We start from the raw sequence: 16,514 nt of genomic DNA on the forward strand, positions 1-16,514 counted from the left end.
ATTAAACGATAATCAATGCGATGTTAATAAAGACATTTAATAGAGGTGATTTAGGTTAAGATATTTTTCGATTTTACATTGAGAATAATTTAATAAATTATAGAATAGAATTTGTCGATTGTTTGCATTTTAACACGATACCAGCACTATGATGTTGCCGCCCCCTTTTGATTTCTATTAATAAAAAATGTTAATTATAACCTATAACCTACTTTTTATATAAAAAAAAAACATATAATATACAGAAATATAGTATATATAAATATGTTTGTAATTAATTTCAATAGCATTTTTATTCATTGAAATATTATATTATCACTTGGAAAGGAAATGAAGTAAAAGTTAGTTGAATCTGTGTAAAAACCTTAAGCTACAGTTACAGAAAGTTTTCAAGTTTACGAAGCCGGCTTTATCGCGTTTCGAATAACGGTTTTATCGTAAAACATTGCTTGGTACTTTTAACTTCTATCCATTATCTTTTTATGGTTAATTCTAAATATCAAATGATAACAAGTAAATGGTAATTTGTAAATCTATTTGTCTAAAATGCGGGAATGCAATTTGCGGTACTGGAATCGTGAGTTGTACGCCGATTTTCTTTAGCGATGCAGGTACCTTGATTACAAAACAAGGTCGGTTGAAGCTGCAATTATTTATTATTAGCCGTGCGACCCGACTTCGCTGTAGTGAAATAAGAAAAACAACTATTTTTACATAAAAATGTATAAGCAATGTTTGCAGGCAGTTCGTACTTTTAATTAAGTAGCGTAGCATCATACAGTTATCGCATACATATGGATAATGAAAAATAATATCAAATGTTGTTGTTATCAGCGGATATGACCTTTAGAATAATCCGTACTATCACTTAATATTACTAATTTAGGCGCGTACAAATCTCTAAATTGGCTTTTATATATGATTTGAGTATTTGTACGAGTACTTACCGGGTCGATGTCCGCGTCCCAGACATCCTTCAAGTCGTTGGAGATGTCGTAGTAACTCTCCATGTCGGGGCCGGGTATCTCTACGGCCTCCGACTATCACTCGAGAAACTCTCTCGCACAAAACACAGCAAACTGTCACCAGTATAGTCCTTTGGCGGTAAGTGCTAATAACGCACTATAATTTGAGTCCAGCGGGAAAGACACAATCACAATTTAATTCACTATAGCCCATTTGTTTCAGGTGTGTATTATTTTCACACGCGGGTTGGTACAATGTTTGTGGATGGGTAAGATATCTCTATAACATGTTCTCGCGGCGGAGTTCGGCCGACGAATGCACAGGACGAATGCGAGGCGGCGTTGACCGCCTCCCCCTGCACCCCCCTCCCCGCACCGCCCACGCCGCCCGCCATTCATAACGTGATAGGGGGTAAAAGCATGGTGTACACTGTAGTATAGTGTGTACTTGACTATCATACCTATCATAGGGGTTGTGCGTTTGATTTAAGTAATTATTTATTGTATAATATGCGGGTATATTTTTTTTTTGGGATAATTAATAGGAAAATTACAATAATTAGGAGAAGATTAAGCAATTTACAAAATGGTGTTGTACATATGTATGCAAGTTTAATATGTGCTATGTATTTTAAAATTATTTGTTTACAACTAAGTAGATATCTGCCTAAAATCAAATTTATTTAAAATTTAATATCATTTAAAAATATTATTTAAGTGTAATTAGTAATCTTTTATTATTAATACGCAAATCTAGAAAAAATATTATAATTGCTGAAAAATTATGAGAGTAAACTTTTACGATGCGCGCGCACACCGTTATAAAAAACCGACACCATGAAATTAAGTACTCAACAAATTAGGATTATTAATTATGAAAGTACATATATTTTTTCTATGATATTCAAAAAACAAATATTAAACTAGATAATGCGTCAAAATAATATTTTCTTTCAATATATCAAATACTTTCTATTTTTATATTAGTGTCGTTTTCTTTATAAACGTAGGTTAACGAAAAGGATAATATTTTTAGATTTTAAGGATAATATTTTTGGCACAAGTGTGTGACTGTAAGCGCGACAAGTTATGGGTTCCGTTCCTCGCTCTGATAACGATGCGAGGCGCGGCTTTGAACTCCGCTGTAGAAAGTGGAGAACGAAAGCGTTTTAAATGGGAACGGAGTATATTAACGCTAAGTTCCCAGGTTCCCTCTGCCTACCCCGCTACGAGCGGGGTACAGTGTGAATATAAAAAATATATTATTAATAGCCCAATCAATATGTATAAAAATATTGGAACGCAACGGAAGCGTAACCCGCATTGAGTGTGATCTGGTTGTCAATTAATCGTGCATACAAAACTTGCTTCAAGACTTTTTTTATACTTGGTAACAATTTTACCTGTTATACGTACCTAGCAGGTATATAGTTAATTAAAATATATAGTTAATTATTCTCATATATATTTAAGACTAGTTTTTACTTGTGCCTCGTTTGATATTTAAAATATATATTTAAGTACTAAATATATATTTCGTGTTTATACAATTCAAGCATGAAGGTGATCAGATCGAAAGTGATGCTCAGTTTCGCAGATATTTAAATCTATTATTCTTTTTGCGTTATATTATATACGATAAGGAGATGTATATATTTTTTATTCATTTGAACATATTTCCCTAAAATGTCAGTAATATCTTTATCATTCAGTCAATCCCGCCACCAGAGTACATTTTTTTTTAGCTTCCCGCATATAATTTGGCATATTATTTTTATTTAATTATTATTATTATTTCCTTCAAAACTTCTTTCTCGAGTCTCTCTCTCTGCCTTGTAAACAATTCGTTTGAGGATTAATTAATCAAAGTAAAGTCCATATAAAAACAGCTGACAATGAAAGCTCTAGCTAGATCCTTCGTTAATTGTTGTTTACTTTATAAATAAAAATATCAACTAACACACAATACAATTATCAAATATTTACTCCACATTTTTTAAATAGTATATAGATTTTTATAAAAAATGAAAAACACAATTTTAATAGGAATGTATTTATTACTTAAGAATACAAAGGTAAATAGCAGATATAAGTATAACTTAAAGATAAAATATTAGCGTCAAACGCTTATTTTAAAAGATCTCAACAAATGAATAATGGATGAACATTAAATAAATGACTACTTAGATATGAAAAAATATTTTCATCTAGGTATATTAGCAAGAAACAAAAAATAAAAATATTTAATTTAAAATGAAGGCATTATACACAGTTATTTATCTTTTCACATTTTGTACCCTGTACCCCACGCTTCTGGGGTACCGGGCCAATAGATCAATGGACAGTCTGCGAGGTCTAAGCTGGGCTTTATATTTGTGTGTGTAACGTCACTTATTTGGCCAAAAACGATCTACATTGCTTTTTAGACTGTCTTACAACATCTTGTACCTAGAGCAACGTCAACAAAAACAATAATTATTAAGTTTAAAATAAAAAAATAGGAACCTAATTATTCTGTTTACGATCAGTCATTTGTTTTAAGCACAAAATATCTATATAAAATGCTGACCACTAGTAAATTCAACCCACTCTTAATATTATTTTGTTGAAATTGCTAACTTGTGACATTATTTCTATTATTGCTGATATTGTAATTTTACATGTATTGCATATTTATGTAATAAAAAAATATATTGAAAGATCCAAATTATTAGACTTACATACTTTTTTTAGTCTTTTCAGTCTATTTTTTATTTTTTTAGGGTTCCGTGCCAAAGGGTGAAACGAGACCCTGTTGCTAAGACTCCGCTGTCCGATAGAAAGACAGATGTAAGCATTCCATAAAATTTATAATTCATTAACGATTTCTAATTAAACATGAATCTTCTAAATACGACAAAATAATATAATTAAAGAAAAAGATAATTTAATAATTAATTAGTTAATACGAGATCACTAGTGAGTTGTGTTAATTTAATGTTATGATTATTAATATTATGTTCATTTCTTTTTTTCATTGCATTTAATTTTTTTTGACAATTTTCATAATGCCATCAGATCTGGATAGAGAAAATACGTAGACTTCTTCAACGTTACAGCAAGTAAAAATAATCAGAAAATAATAATAATAATAATGTGAAATTAGTTTATTAAATATTCCATATAATCAGAAATGTCTTACAAATAAAATCTTCCACGCTATTATTTATCTTAAATTTAATAAAACTATTTATGTCCATTCCTCTTGGGCACAGTGAACAGCGAAGGCACGTGCGAGTGCAGCGCCGACACGCCGCCGTGCAGTATGCAGACCCGCGGCGTTCCACACTTAACCAAATAATCGCTGAACTATGGGCAACATGGAAATTATTAGATTATTTTTGGATTTATATAAAAATAAGCAAAATTTTTATATAGATATATCATTATAAATACTGTATATTATGCATAATCATAACCAATGATGATTAACATATAAATATTTGAACTAGTGAGAGTTCAGAATTAATATTTAGTAAATGTAATACAATATATTTATTATTAACTTATTGAATCTGGAAAATATTAAATATATAGATATGTTTTCGAAATAATTCATGCATTTTATTCAGAAATTTCTGTTAATACTGAACAATAAATAACCACAAAAAAATACCACTAGCACTCACCAATTGAGCAGTTTCGTCCTCAGCTGACGCGACTACAATAGTTTTCTTCAGTTTAATCGCTTCACTCAATGTTTTGTAAGGATGCGCTCCTAGAGACTTAAGATCGTGCTGTCCGAGATGGACTCCACTATATGGTATATTTATACTACCGTCTATGCAACTTTTTTCGTATCTATAAAAGATCAAAAAATATATTAAAATATTTCTATTTTTACTGTAAAATCTCTTCTATTTGTTAAATAATGAGAAAATTGTCATATATGATGATTTATTTTAAAAAATCATGTAATTTAAATGTATTCATATTATTTTTGTCCGGCCGATGTATTTATGGGTAGACTATTTAAAAAAATATATCCAATAATAATAAAGAGTATGCTCAAAAAGTGATATGTAATATGAATATTTTAATTAAGATATTACTTATGTAGGTACACAGCTGTCAAGGTAAAACGGATTTATTAAAATATCACGAAAAATCTTGAATATACTCGTACAATGCAAACATTTCTTAGTTTCAATGAAAATCCTTGACTTAAAGTCTGAAAGGTTAAGTTTAAAAGTCAACAAAGATCTATTGAAAAGTTTCATTGTAACTTTCAATTGTAAAAGTATTTTTTTTTGTATGGTTGCACATTCAGTATATTTGTTTGCTTGAAACCTCATAATTTAAATATATTGTGTATTATTATATTGAAGTTGACATGAATCCGTACTATTGCTCTAAAGAATTAATATTTACATTACAAGTGTTATAATAAAAGCTATTACAAATTTTCTAAGAAAGCTATCTAAATTTCATTATAAATAGTTATAAAACTTACTTAATAGCATATCTTCGAAATTGTTTCAATTTGAATATAACAAAATATTTCACATTTGTTGGTACACAAAAGGAAAATAAGAATATTAATACTCACAGTAAATTAGATCTAATATCGACAACGCACGCCTTTTCCTGACATGTCAGCGAGAAGAAATCTGACAAGCTGATCCTGGGGCATATTTCGGTTAAGAGGACTTCCATGGCAACCTCAACAACGTCCTGAAAAACAATGAATTTTAAGCACTCATATATTAAGCTACATGTCACTTAAATCTCAAGGCGACGACGTGTACAAAATCCACCATATACTTGTGTTGTTGCTATGGGAGCTCGTGAATAGGTCTACATTTGTAACGGACCGGCTTAATGTATCTACTATATAAGTACATTGTACATATTATACCTATACGTCGTCTTAATATTTATTTTACAATATTTTAAAACAATATTCACAATGTAAAATCATGAAAATAAATATTTAAACGCGTTCTCCCTCTCTCTACTTCTTTTATATGTTCCATTTAAGAAAGCGCGAAACTATATTTCGTTATGTAGGAATAAGGGGGCCGGTTTGTCCGTGCCCACCCCAGAAAAGTGTGGTGCCCAGAAATTTTACTAACAAAAAATTGCCCCGAAAATTAAAACAAAAAACAATGTTTACAAGAATATATCTGTTCAAAGCTAAAGTCATGCTTCCCCCAGAAAATATCTGAAGAAACGCCAATGGGTAGACTGTAAGTATTAGAACTAGGTAAGTTAGTAAAGTATATCCATCCTGTACAAGCCAAGGATTATGTCCGACGAGTTTAATAAAATATTTAAAATTATTTGTAAAAAAAATATGCATGGACAACACAATGTCTGCTAGAACTGTTACTTGGAGCTACTTTCCATCATTTCGCAGAATAAGAAGCATAATATTAGTTTTTTCTAATCACTATCACAATACGAGGCAAGAACTGCTGAAAAAGATCAAATAAAAGATCAGCGAGACATACTTTATTGAGCAAACGATACAAAAAACAGTCACGCCTCTCATTTGTTTACAAGAATATATCTGTTCAAAGCTAAAGTCATGCTTCCCCCAGAAAATATCTGAAGAAACGCCAATGGGTAGACTGTAAGTATTAGAACTAGGTAAGTTAGTAAAGTATATCCATCCTGTACAAGCCAAGGATTATGTCCGACGAGTTTAATAAAATATTTAAAATTATTTGTAAAAAAAATATGCATGGACAACACAATGTCTGCTAGAACTGTTACTTGGAGCTACTTTCCATCATTTCGCAGAATAAGAAGCATAATATTAGTTTTTTCTAATCACTATCACAATACGAGGCAAGAACTGCTGAAAAAGATCAAATAAAAGATCAGCGAGACATACTTTATTGAGCAAACAATACAAAAAACAGTCACGCCTCTCATTTGTTTACAAGAATGAATGCGCTAGACGGTCCTCTCGAATTGCGGATGGTATTTGGTTCATTGACCAACAGAGTGCTTGAACTTTTGCTAGATGACTTTTGTAATGTTTTAATAATATCTTCCTTGTGACTCGTTGAGAAATATTCGATGTTATAATATGATTGTATCGCGTTATTATATTTTATATAACTATTTTTTATTAGTATGTAGTATTAGATTTTACGTGTACGTCTATCTCGGATCAAGCTTTATAATCAATGCAATTAAAAGATACGAGTATTTATGCAACGATTTTGCTGAATTTTGTATGAAATTCACAGTGTATTCAAAAGCTATAGTTACTTCACATGGACTAATAATTATGAAATTTGGCACGAAATCAGAACTTAAAATACAAATAAAGGAAAAAATCCGAAAAGTTAAAATTGAAATCATTACATATCGTTACTTATGATTGATACTACCTGTTGAGACGGAGACAACAGATTTGATTACAACGAATACCAAATGGATCTAGTTAGACGTGGTGTAAAGTTGTATTCTCTAAAGCAAAGCACCTTCATAAAGAGCCATCAAGGAAGTTAATTTGAAATGAAGTTTCCTGAGTATGATTTCCTGAACTATAGAATAAAGTTACAAATATTTAACTAGAATTATTTTTAAATCAAAATCAACTTCACATTGTATCCAGCACACAGCAGTGTAGCCAGAGGGAACCAGTGTTGAGACACTCCGTTGCCCGTTTACCGCCGAAATTGGGAAGCATTGCATATTAGCTGGTGGAATTCGACGCTGTTCTTTGCCTCTAGACCAGAGTGAAGAAATGAAAATATTAAATATTTCGTTTCCTCGAGTGGGACCAAGTCCAGGACCAGTCACGTTTATAGTCACACACTTGTGCCCCTACGCCACAACCTTTGTCAAAATAAAATTATTTTACAACCGCTAAAAAGTGTAGAAATACAAATAGTAAAGTAAGGTTGTTTTACAATTGAAATAACATAATAGTTTGAAAAAAAAAACAGACGGTACCTTAATGCTTGAACTACTAAAACATGTTTGTAAGGAAAGACAAGGATTGGATAACATAGATTTTTAAATAAGAGAATGAGACCATCAGTAAATACAACCATACCAAAGCAAAATCTACTATAATACGACCTACATCAAGAAGTCACGTGTTCACTAAGAAGACTAAAGTGTATATTTAGTCCAATCACATGCTCACTTGTGTTTATGTAAACAACAAAACCTTCGTAGGTTCTAAGAATTTTTATTCCTTTGCTATTTCATAATGTAAACAGATTATAAGATATTCTTTTTTTTTTTTTAGGACAAAAATTTGGTTTGAATCTCTATGGTCTATCAAGTACCAATAATATAAAACTATACTTGGAAAAGTAATTATAAGTGATTTAGCCAGTTAAACTTTAATATTTATATTTGACTAAGACAAATATTAAAAATAGCCTAAGATCCCAGGAACCGCAAACCTACGTCATTTTAGCAAAACTGACATTTTGAGGACTATTAGTATAATATGTAGCTTAGACATTATGCGTAGGTACTTACTAACTTGAAAGTGGGGTCATTTCAGAGGTAGCGCCATGGGAGGATGATTGAGCTATCGGATTGGTCTGATTGTTCGTATAACGTGGAAAACGGAGTGTCTTAACAGTAGGTTCCCTCTGCCTCCCCTGCTGTGTGCGGGATACACCGTGAAGCTGATTTTTTTGTTTAGTATAACGTACGTACTTTTCGCCGAATTTATCGAAGCATTGCGTGTTGAGTGGCGGAATTCAACGCCGGGTTTTTGCCTTGGTACCAGGGCGTAAATCATTCCTGCAAGAATTGATCGAACCCACAACCATCGCATTACAGTCACATGCTTGTACCACCTCGATAACAAAGTGATCTTATAAGGGTTCCTTTTTTCCTTAAGAAGTGCGGAACCTTAATCAATTGTTTTTAATATATTAATATAAAGAGCTGAACAAACTTACCATAGGATCCTTTATTTCCGGTTCATTAGTGAACCTCCGGTAGCTGATGCTCTTTGGTGAGCTGCGACACATCTCTATTGATTCCTATAGAAAACATCAAAAAAATTAATCCAATAAAATTCCAATCCAATGAAAAGATTTAAATGATGATTTATTAAATGTATAACAGTATCGATGATTTAAGTATAAATAAATATTAGTAGAGTTCAGATTCAGATAAAAGATGATTTCTCAAATATTTTTTTATATTTTTGATAAATTACAAACTCTAAATAAAATTTGAGACGCCACATACGAGCCAATTCCGTAAAAAGACCACTTAAGTAAAACATTAAAAACTACTAACAAGTATTGCAAAAATAATAGATACAATTAATATAAGATGAAGCATACCTATAAATAATTGTGTAACAAATAAAGAAGTTATTTAACGTTGAAATAATTTTTTATGTTAACTTTTTGAATAAATATATATTCGTTTTATATATTTTCATTACCAATTTCATTTTATATTTTAATTAATGGCCGTGGTTGTACTTTCTCGCATAAAATCCGGTCGATCTTATCCGCAACGAGCATAATAGTCTAAGAGCTTGTTGGCTATACGAGAAGCGATCGTATGATTTCTAGCTTTATATTTATTATTTACACTTAATTTTTTATGAGTTCGTTGCACACTTGAGGAAATCGTCTCGCCTCGTCTCGTCATAATTAGGTGGATAGTGGAGAACCGTAGCGTCTCTTTGGTTACCTTGTTATCTGCAGTATAGGTATACCGAAAAGCCAAAAAAGAAAATACTATAAACTACTCCGATTCTTAAGTTGTTTCTGAGACTATCATGTTTAACCGAAGGATGTATAAAAATTATAATAAACGGGTGGTAGCTTTGCGAAAATAAAATTTAAGAAAAAAGTTAATTATAATACGTACCACCAGCTCTCGGTCTATAACAGTTGCTGATAGAATCGGACCTTATGGTCATTATTTATTTCTAACGATCAGAATGAAAAAGACTAGAATCCAGGTATTATTGTCCGAAGTCAGTAACATAATAGTAGAGAGGCATTCTATACTGGCGGCCAGAATAAAATTTAATTTTAATTTAATTTTTTAATTTTGACAATAAATTATAAAACTTCTCGCTCCTCCCATAATTCTTTGAATAAACACTTTTTGAAATAAACACTCGTCTATCCGTATACTTAAAATAATGTAACGATTCCGAATAAGATTTTAATTTACATCCAATTGAAAGAAATGGCCACCGTAATAAAAAAATAACTCAAAATATATAGTCACATGGATATTAGGGAATCAAATACATCTTATTCTACTAAATTTCTAAGGCTCTACATAATTATTAACTTGGACCTAAAGTTATTGTCTATAGCAATTAAAAACGTACCATTTGGATCATTGACCTTACTATTAAATATGGCGGTACTCTTGTTGTGAATGTGAATTTTAGTAGGTGATATTATAATTTGGCTTTATGTAACGTTATGTTAATTGTGTTAAAATTTATATTCGCTGTATCCCGCACACAGCAGTGTAAGCAAAGGGAACCTAGTGTTAAGACACTCCGTTTCCCGCTTTCTTCCGAATTCTGGAGGTTTTGCGTGTTGGGTGGTAGAACTCAATGCCCCGCTTTGCCTCGACACCAGAGCGAAGAAATGGAAATATGAACGTAAATATATATGGGGATCGAACCCACAACCGCGTTACAGTCACGCCTTTGTGCCGTTGATCTTAAAAAGTTTATATTGTTTCTAATGATTTAAAAAATTCATGGCAATCGATGAAAAGAAAAAAGAATAAAATAAAATTAGACAGATTAGAGATTATATGCATTGGATAAAGAAATTTGCTTAAAAAAATGTTACCAAAAAAAACGATTTATTGAATAATCGCCTTACTCAACAATAAATATGTACATACCTTAACACACTCCCCAATATCGATTTCTGGTAAATCGGAGAACAAAAGTATGCATTCATTAAATCCTGAATCTAACAATGTATTTCGTAACTGTCTTAGAATACCCACACCCATGAACAATGGCAGTGATGGCCCTTCCACGAGCAACGCGTCCCACAGATGAACGATTTTGTGGAGAGGGAATACGTCTAAAACAAAAAAGTCAATAGAAACATACAGCAATAGAAGAAAGCAAACATAAACATATATTATTCTCAATATTTTTTTTAGCTTCACGTTATATCCCGCACAAAGCAGAATAGAGGGAATCTAGTGTTAAAACACGCTGTTCCCCATTGCGTGTTGAGTGGCGGAACTAAACGCCGCGTTTTTCTTCGATATCAGAGGGATTAAATGAAAATATTAATATTTTTTTCCTAGTGGCGATCGACCCCACAATCAGTTGTGTTTACACACTCATGCTCTTGCGCAACAACTAGAGGTTAGTTGTTCATCAATTTCATAAATTTGGCTTAGAGTGTACAAATCAACAATAAAAACACATTTTAAACAAATATAAACAATTCATATAATTATTAAAATAAAATGTATTAACTCACGTGAAAACATAGTCAAAAACCATGGGATGGCAAACAACTCTGGTACAAAATTGATATCATGCAAATGGGTTGCCAACTCTGGCTCATGGAAGGCCGACATTTGCCAGAATTTTGCCAAATATTCCTTTATCACTGCACTGTTATCTTTTAGGAAGAATTTGTGTAGAAATCTTGGCACAAATGCTGATAGACATGCGAAGGCTCGAGCTAGGGTAGAAATAAAATAATAGAATAAGTATATTACTAATATTACTGATGTAACTGTATGTACTGTGTATATCACTAATAACGTTATTCATATTACAAATGTGAAAGTTTGTGAAACTTTACAGTAAACAGTTAGTATAATTTGATATAATATAATAAGTTTAAGCAGACAAAGCCTTTTTTGGCATAGTGGCTGAGATTGTTACGGCGATAGTTGTGGGTTTAACTCTCGCCCTTTTATTCTAATTTCATTATCTGATTATTTGACCATAGGTAAAATATTTCTGCGTGAGATCAATAGATTTCTACTAATAAATGTCTCATTCATCATATTTTTTTTATTATCACGAAAACTTAAATATAATCATAAATACCTTCATTACAGAAATTCAAATATAAGAAAGGCGCAGTCAGCGAGTCAAGTCCTTGCCAATACACATATTGTGGGTTGGTTAAAAGCCATGCTTTTAACAAACGCTTTAAAGTCTTGTGTCCTTCTGCCCCACACAGTAACCAACAATATTGATGACAACGTGGGATGTCGACGTCGATCTGCAATAAATATTTATAATAGTAAAAATTACAGTTTTTTTAGTCCATTTTTCTGCGTATAGTCAAATATCTCTATCTGCAAATACCTAGAACGAAGGAAGACATCAAATTTATATACTAATACAAAATGGCAGCCTTATATCTTCTTTTACTTCTCTCGGTCTCTAAGCCCTCACCTAGTTACACTGCTGACATTAATTCAAGAAATATTGCACATTGAGTGACAGAAAAAACCAAAATAGTATGGTAACTTTTAACTGAGGCTAAAGGTATGCTTTTAGACGTACATACTTCACTTTACTGTCTGCACCTAACTTCTGGGCGGATCATATTCGTCAGAATTTCTATAAATGTATCGCTCATAACATAGTAACAGTAAGGCTGCTTATACATCGCCGCAGTTCATAAGCTATACATGAAGGCTAAACTTAGACTAGGGCACAGAAGCACACCTGTCTATCAGTAGGCGTGGGGGTCTCCTTATCAATCCTCTCATACTGTTCCTCTATGTCACCAACCACTCCCAGCAGCGCCGCCCATACATCACCGCGGACTAATGGCGGAATGTCTATTTCTGCTTCTGATCTTATATATTGAGTTGTGTATGGATATCCCTATGAAAGAATTTAATTATTTTTAATAATTGTTTATACCAGCGGATTTATATCCATAGAAAATGGAAATAAGCAGTTACAGTCACTTACATGTAATAACCTTTGAAACCAAAGTAATCTATAAAACTGGTATTCTGTATCTCTTTCCCTGATTATCTTAGGTAACGCTACAGTATCATAATCTTTTCTTCTCTCATGCATAAGAGGATAGAAATCTTGTGGTGGAATGTGACTTAGACGATTCTTTAATAGATCTAAGCTGTATTTTGCTATTCGACGGTCAAAAAGAGCACCACTTTTACCCCCTATAGTACCGCCATCTAGCAATATTGCTCTGAAACAATATTTTTATTTTGTTAATAAAATACCTTGCAAATTGTCAGACTTTATATTTATGTTCAATAGTTTTAGTCTCAGAAATACAATTTTCTTAATACTGTACACTTTATATGGGCTTTAAAAAATCTTATTATTTATTTAGTTACATATTATAAAATTACATACTTACATTGGCATTGATAGTATAGGTGGGCTATTTTTAATAAGGCCATTCTTTTTTAGCTCAGCCTGTATGTCACCTCCGGCAAGTTGCCACAAATAATACAGATACTGTAATTTACATCCCATTAGGCCTTTTGGTGGCTTAGTATCTTCTAATTTTTTACTATTAATTTTCTTCAATATCTCATGAAGTTCATGAAATGTGGCTCTTTCATTTGGGTATATTTTGAGACATTTTTCTATTATGTTTTTAATTTCTGTTGGTATGTTCTGAAATAATATGTAAATATAATTTATTATACAACTAAACATTTTTTATTTTTTTATAAATTAACTATACTTTATTTTTTAAACGGTTTTATTTAGCTCACCCCGTTTGTTTGTTTGGGTCAAATTTAGTAATTGAAATTTAACCCTCTTCTCGTTAACCGATTGATCTGAAATTTGGTATACGCCTTTGATTCTGGTGACAATACAATTATCCATATTCAATATTATTGTGAATCCAAGATGGCCGCCGCTACAAGATGGCGGACAACTTAGTTTTTTTCAATCCCATCAATATGGATATCAAATGAAAGGGCTTGTCAAGTAGAATTCAGTGGACTATACAAAATCAAAATCCAAGATGGCCGCCACTATAAGATGGCGGACAAGTTAGTTTTTTTCAATCCTATCAATACGGGTATCAAATGAAAGGGCTTGTCAAGCAGAATTCAGTGGACTATACAAAATCAAAATCCAAGATGGCCGCCACTACAAGATGGCGGACAAGTTAGTTTTTTCGATCCCATCAATATGGGTATCAAATGAAAGGGCTTGTCAAGTAGAATTCAGTGCACTATACAAAATCAAAATCAAAGATGGCCACTGCTACAAAATGGCGGATAATGTAGTTTTCAATCCCATCAATATGGGTATCAAAATAAAGGGCTTGGTAAGTATAATACAGTATACTATACACAATTACAATATGAATCTCCCACCTAAGTCAAGATCTGGTATCCTGTCGAGGACTGTGTGGCTATAGGGTGCCTAAAAATGATACGTCGCTAGGGGTACCACCCAAGGTAAAAGGTAAAAGCGCGCCGAGAACTGTATGGCACTAGGTGGATAAAAATGATATGTCGTTAGCGTTTTCCCCTCAAGATTCAGGCACATCTTGTTGTACATAGCCTTGTCCCTCTATTGGACCTCTGGGGGGGTCGTTCGTAACATTCTCCATTAACCTTGCAATAATGAGACATCGAGCCTCATTTCAACGAATTGAATGGCATGAGAAATAAAAACTAAAAACTTAAAAATAAAAAAGTATAAAAAATTTTTTAAGTTAAACAGTTTTATATTGCAGATAAATGTACTAAAAGCTAAAAAATAATTTCATAGAAATTATGATTACTAAAATAAAATCGTGGGGACACTTGCTACTTACCACTAGGTGGGTGAAGTCTCACGCTATGTCTTTCAATTGTAGATATTGGACGTGCCCCACGATTAAATTTTAGTAATCATAATTTCTATGAAATTATTTTTTAGCTTTTAGTACATTTATCTGCAATATAAAACCGTTTAACTTAAAAATTTTTTTATACTTTTTTTTTGAAGTCATTTGTAGCGCAGGACCACAAAGTGTGACTGTAAATATGACTGGTTGTGGGCTCAATCACCACTCAAGGAAATGAAATATTTATTTTTATTTTATTTATTAATTTCTTTGCTCTACTGTCAAGACAAAGCATGGCATTGAGTTCTGCCACTCAACATGCAATGCTTCCAGAATTTGGAGGAAAGTGTCACAAACAGAGTGTCACAACAACACTAGGTTTCCTCTGCCTATCCTGCTGTGTGCAAGATAGGCAGAGATGCAGATATAACAACTTATAAGTATATAAAAATTTCAATGTATCTGAATAAGAATGTATACATTTGGGACTATTTAAAAGAGATGTGAGTGTCAGTCTAGCTACATTCAAATTTTGAAAGCTTTATTTTTGAAAAAATATGTTTTTTTCTATCTTTAATATTGAATAACACTTTAGATATATTTAAAATAATTATGTACCTTGTATTCTTCATCATAATTATGTTCTCGAGCAATTCTTTCAGGTGGGTTACTAGCATGTACTAAAGTTAATATTCTCCTAAGAGTTGGACCAGGCTTTAAGTTGTTCCAAAGCTTGCCAATGCAAAGCTCTAAAAGTATAATCCCAAAAGTCCAAACATCTGCTGATGGACCACCTCCATTTAATATTGTTTCAGGACTTAAGTAACGGGGTAAACTGAAATTGGTTTATTAGGTTTTGAAGTTAAAATATAAACAATTTTAGATTGACTTGATATCCAATACAAAGCAGGGATTGGCAGAAGGAATATGCTGAGACTGTTTCCCACACACTACCAAATTTTCGGGACATTGCATGTTGCATTTAATAATATACTGTCTTGTTACCAAAAGTGGTACTAATAAAGACTTACCCAAGTGGAAAAGGCACTTCATTTCCAGAATTTGTCATATAGTACATGCCATAGTTAAATAATTTGACTTGTCCATAACAATCTAATAATATATTATCATCTGATAATGTCCTATGAGTTATGCCTTGTTCATGTAAGTACTTCATTGAGTTTGATACTTGGAGAGCAATGTTTATGATTTCCTCTGTAGAAAACTTAGAAGTATACTCAGAGAGTGACCTTCCTATTACTTCGGCTACAACTATAATTCTTTCTGTAAAGTTTTAAATTTTTAAATGAAAGAACTTTTAGAAAAAGAATAAAAAAATTATATCAATCAAAAATTGATCTAAATATTACCATGTTTTCCTCGTATTATGTCAAGATATGTAGACAAATTAGAATGTTCTATTGTTAATAGTCGTTGGGACCTTCCTAATATAGTTATTGAACTAGGTGTTAAAGGAAGACCATTACTTCCGCACATCTCTCCCGGATGATTTTTAGCAAAATATGTGCATGCCGCAAATTTACAACTGTTGTCACACATTTTTGTTATATTTCGATATCAATAACACGTATATCAATAGATTATGTATTACTTAATTTAAACTTAAAATGGCTTTGTTTATAATTTTCTGCCAAATACAAAAGATGTTATAATGTCTATTTGGTGTCTATTATTCATGTAATTTGACATTGACGGAGTAGGGGGCAGTGTTTGTTTAATGTTTAGCTATAATAATTTTTGTAAGAATAGT

The 16,514-nt window shown here is 32.0% G+C and overlaps 2 protein-coding genes across 3 annotated transcripts in view; both read right to left on the reverse strand.

The window, feature by feature from the left end:
- Positions 1-1,280, reverse strand: part of CrebA (Cyclic-AMP response element binding protein A) — a 90,294-nt gene extending 89,014 nt beyond the window's left edge. For both annotated transcript variants that reach the window (XM_085200475.1, XM_085200474.1), the window contains exon 1: positions 948-1,280. In XM_085200475.1, the coding sequence (XP_085056601.1) occupies positions 948-1,010 (63 nt within the window). In that variant the 5' untranslated portion in view covers positions 1,011-1,280. The remainder of the gene's footprint in view (positions 1-947) is intronic.
- A 1,722-nt stretch (positions 1,281-3,002) lies between these two features.
- Positions 3,003-16,441, reverse strand: LOC146530150 (TBC domain-containing protein kinase-like protein). The gene is made up of 13 exons (XM_085200450.1): positions 16,114-16,441; positions 15,775-16,027; positions 15,362-15,578; positions 13,307-13,569; positions 12,889-13,132; positions 12,637-12,798; positions 12,007-12,184; positions 11,426-11,632; positions 10,827-11,014; positions 8,888-8,971; positions 5,554-5,678; positions 4,634-4,805; positions 3,003-4,313 (listed from the first exon to the last, which is right to left on the reverse strand). The coding sequence occupies exons 1-13, from the start codon at positions 16,301-16,303 to the stop codon at positions 4,191-4,193; spliced, it is 2,406 nt and encodes an 801-aa protein (XP_085056576.1). The 5' UTR covers positions 16,304-16,441; the 3' UTR covers positions 3,003-4,190.
- Positions 16,442-16,514: the final 73 nt, after the last annotated feature.

This window comes from Heliconius melpomene, chromosome 17 (assembly GCF_056956725.1).
Source record: "Heliconius melpomene rosina isolate 202511_hmr_F chromosome 17, ASM5695672v1, whole genome shotgun sequence".
Lineage (NCBI taxonomy): Eukaryota > Metazoa > Arthropoda > Insecta > Lepidoptera > Nymphalidae > Heliconius > Heliconius melpomene.

Excerpts from the sequence above, each read along its gene's own strand:
- LOC146530150 (XM_085200450.1), bottom strand. The coding sequence starts at position 16,303 with ATGTGTGACAACAGTTGTAAATTTGCGGCATGCACATATTTTGCTAAA. Across the intron at positions 13,570-15,361 it reads ATTATGATGAAGAATACAAG|AACATACCAACAGAAATTAA; the intron begins GTACATAATTAT and ends ATATTATTTCAG. Across the intron at positions 5,679-8,887 it reads CGGAAATAAAGGATCCTATG|GACGTTGTTGAGGTTGCCAT; the intron begins GTAAGTTTGTTC and ends ATTGTTTTTCAG.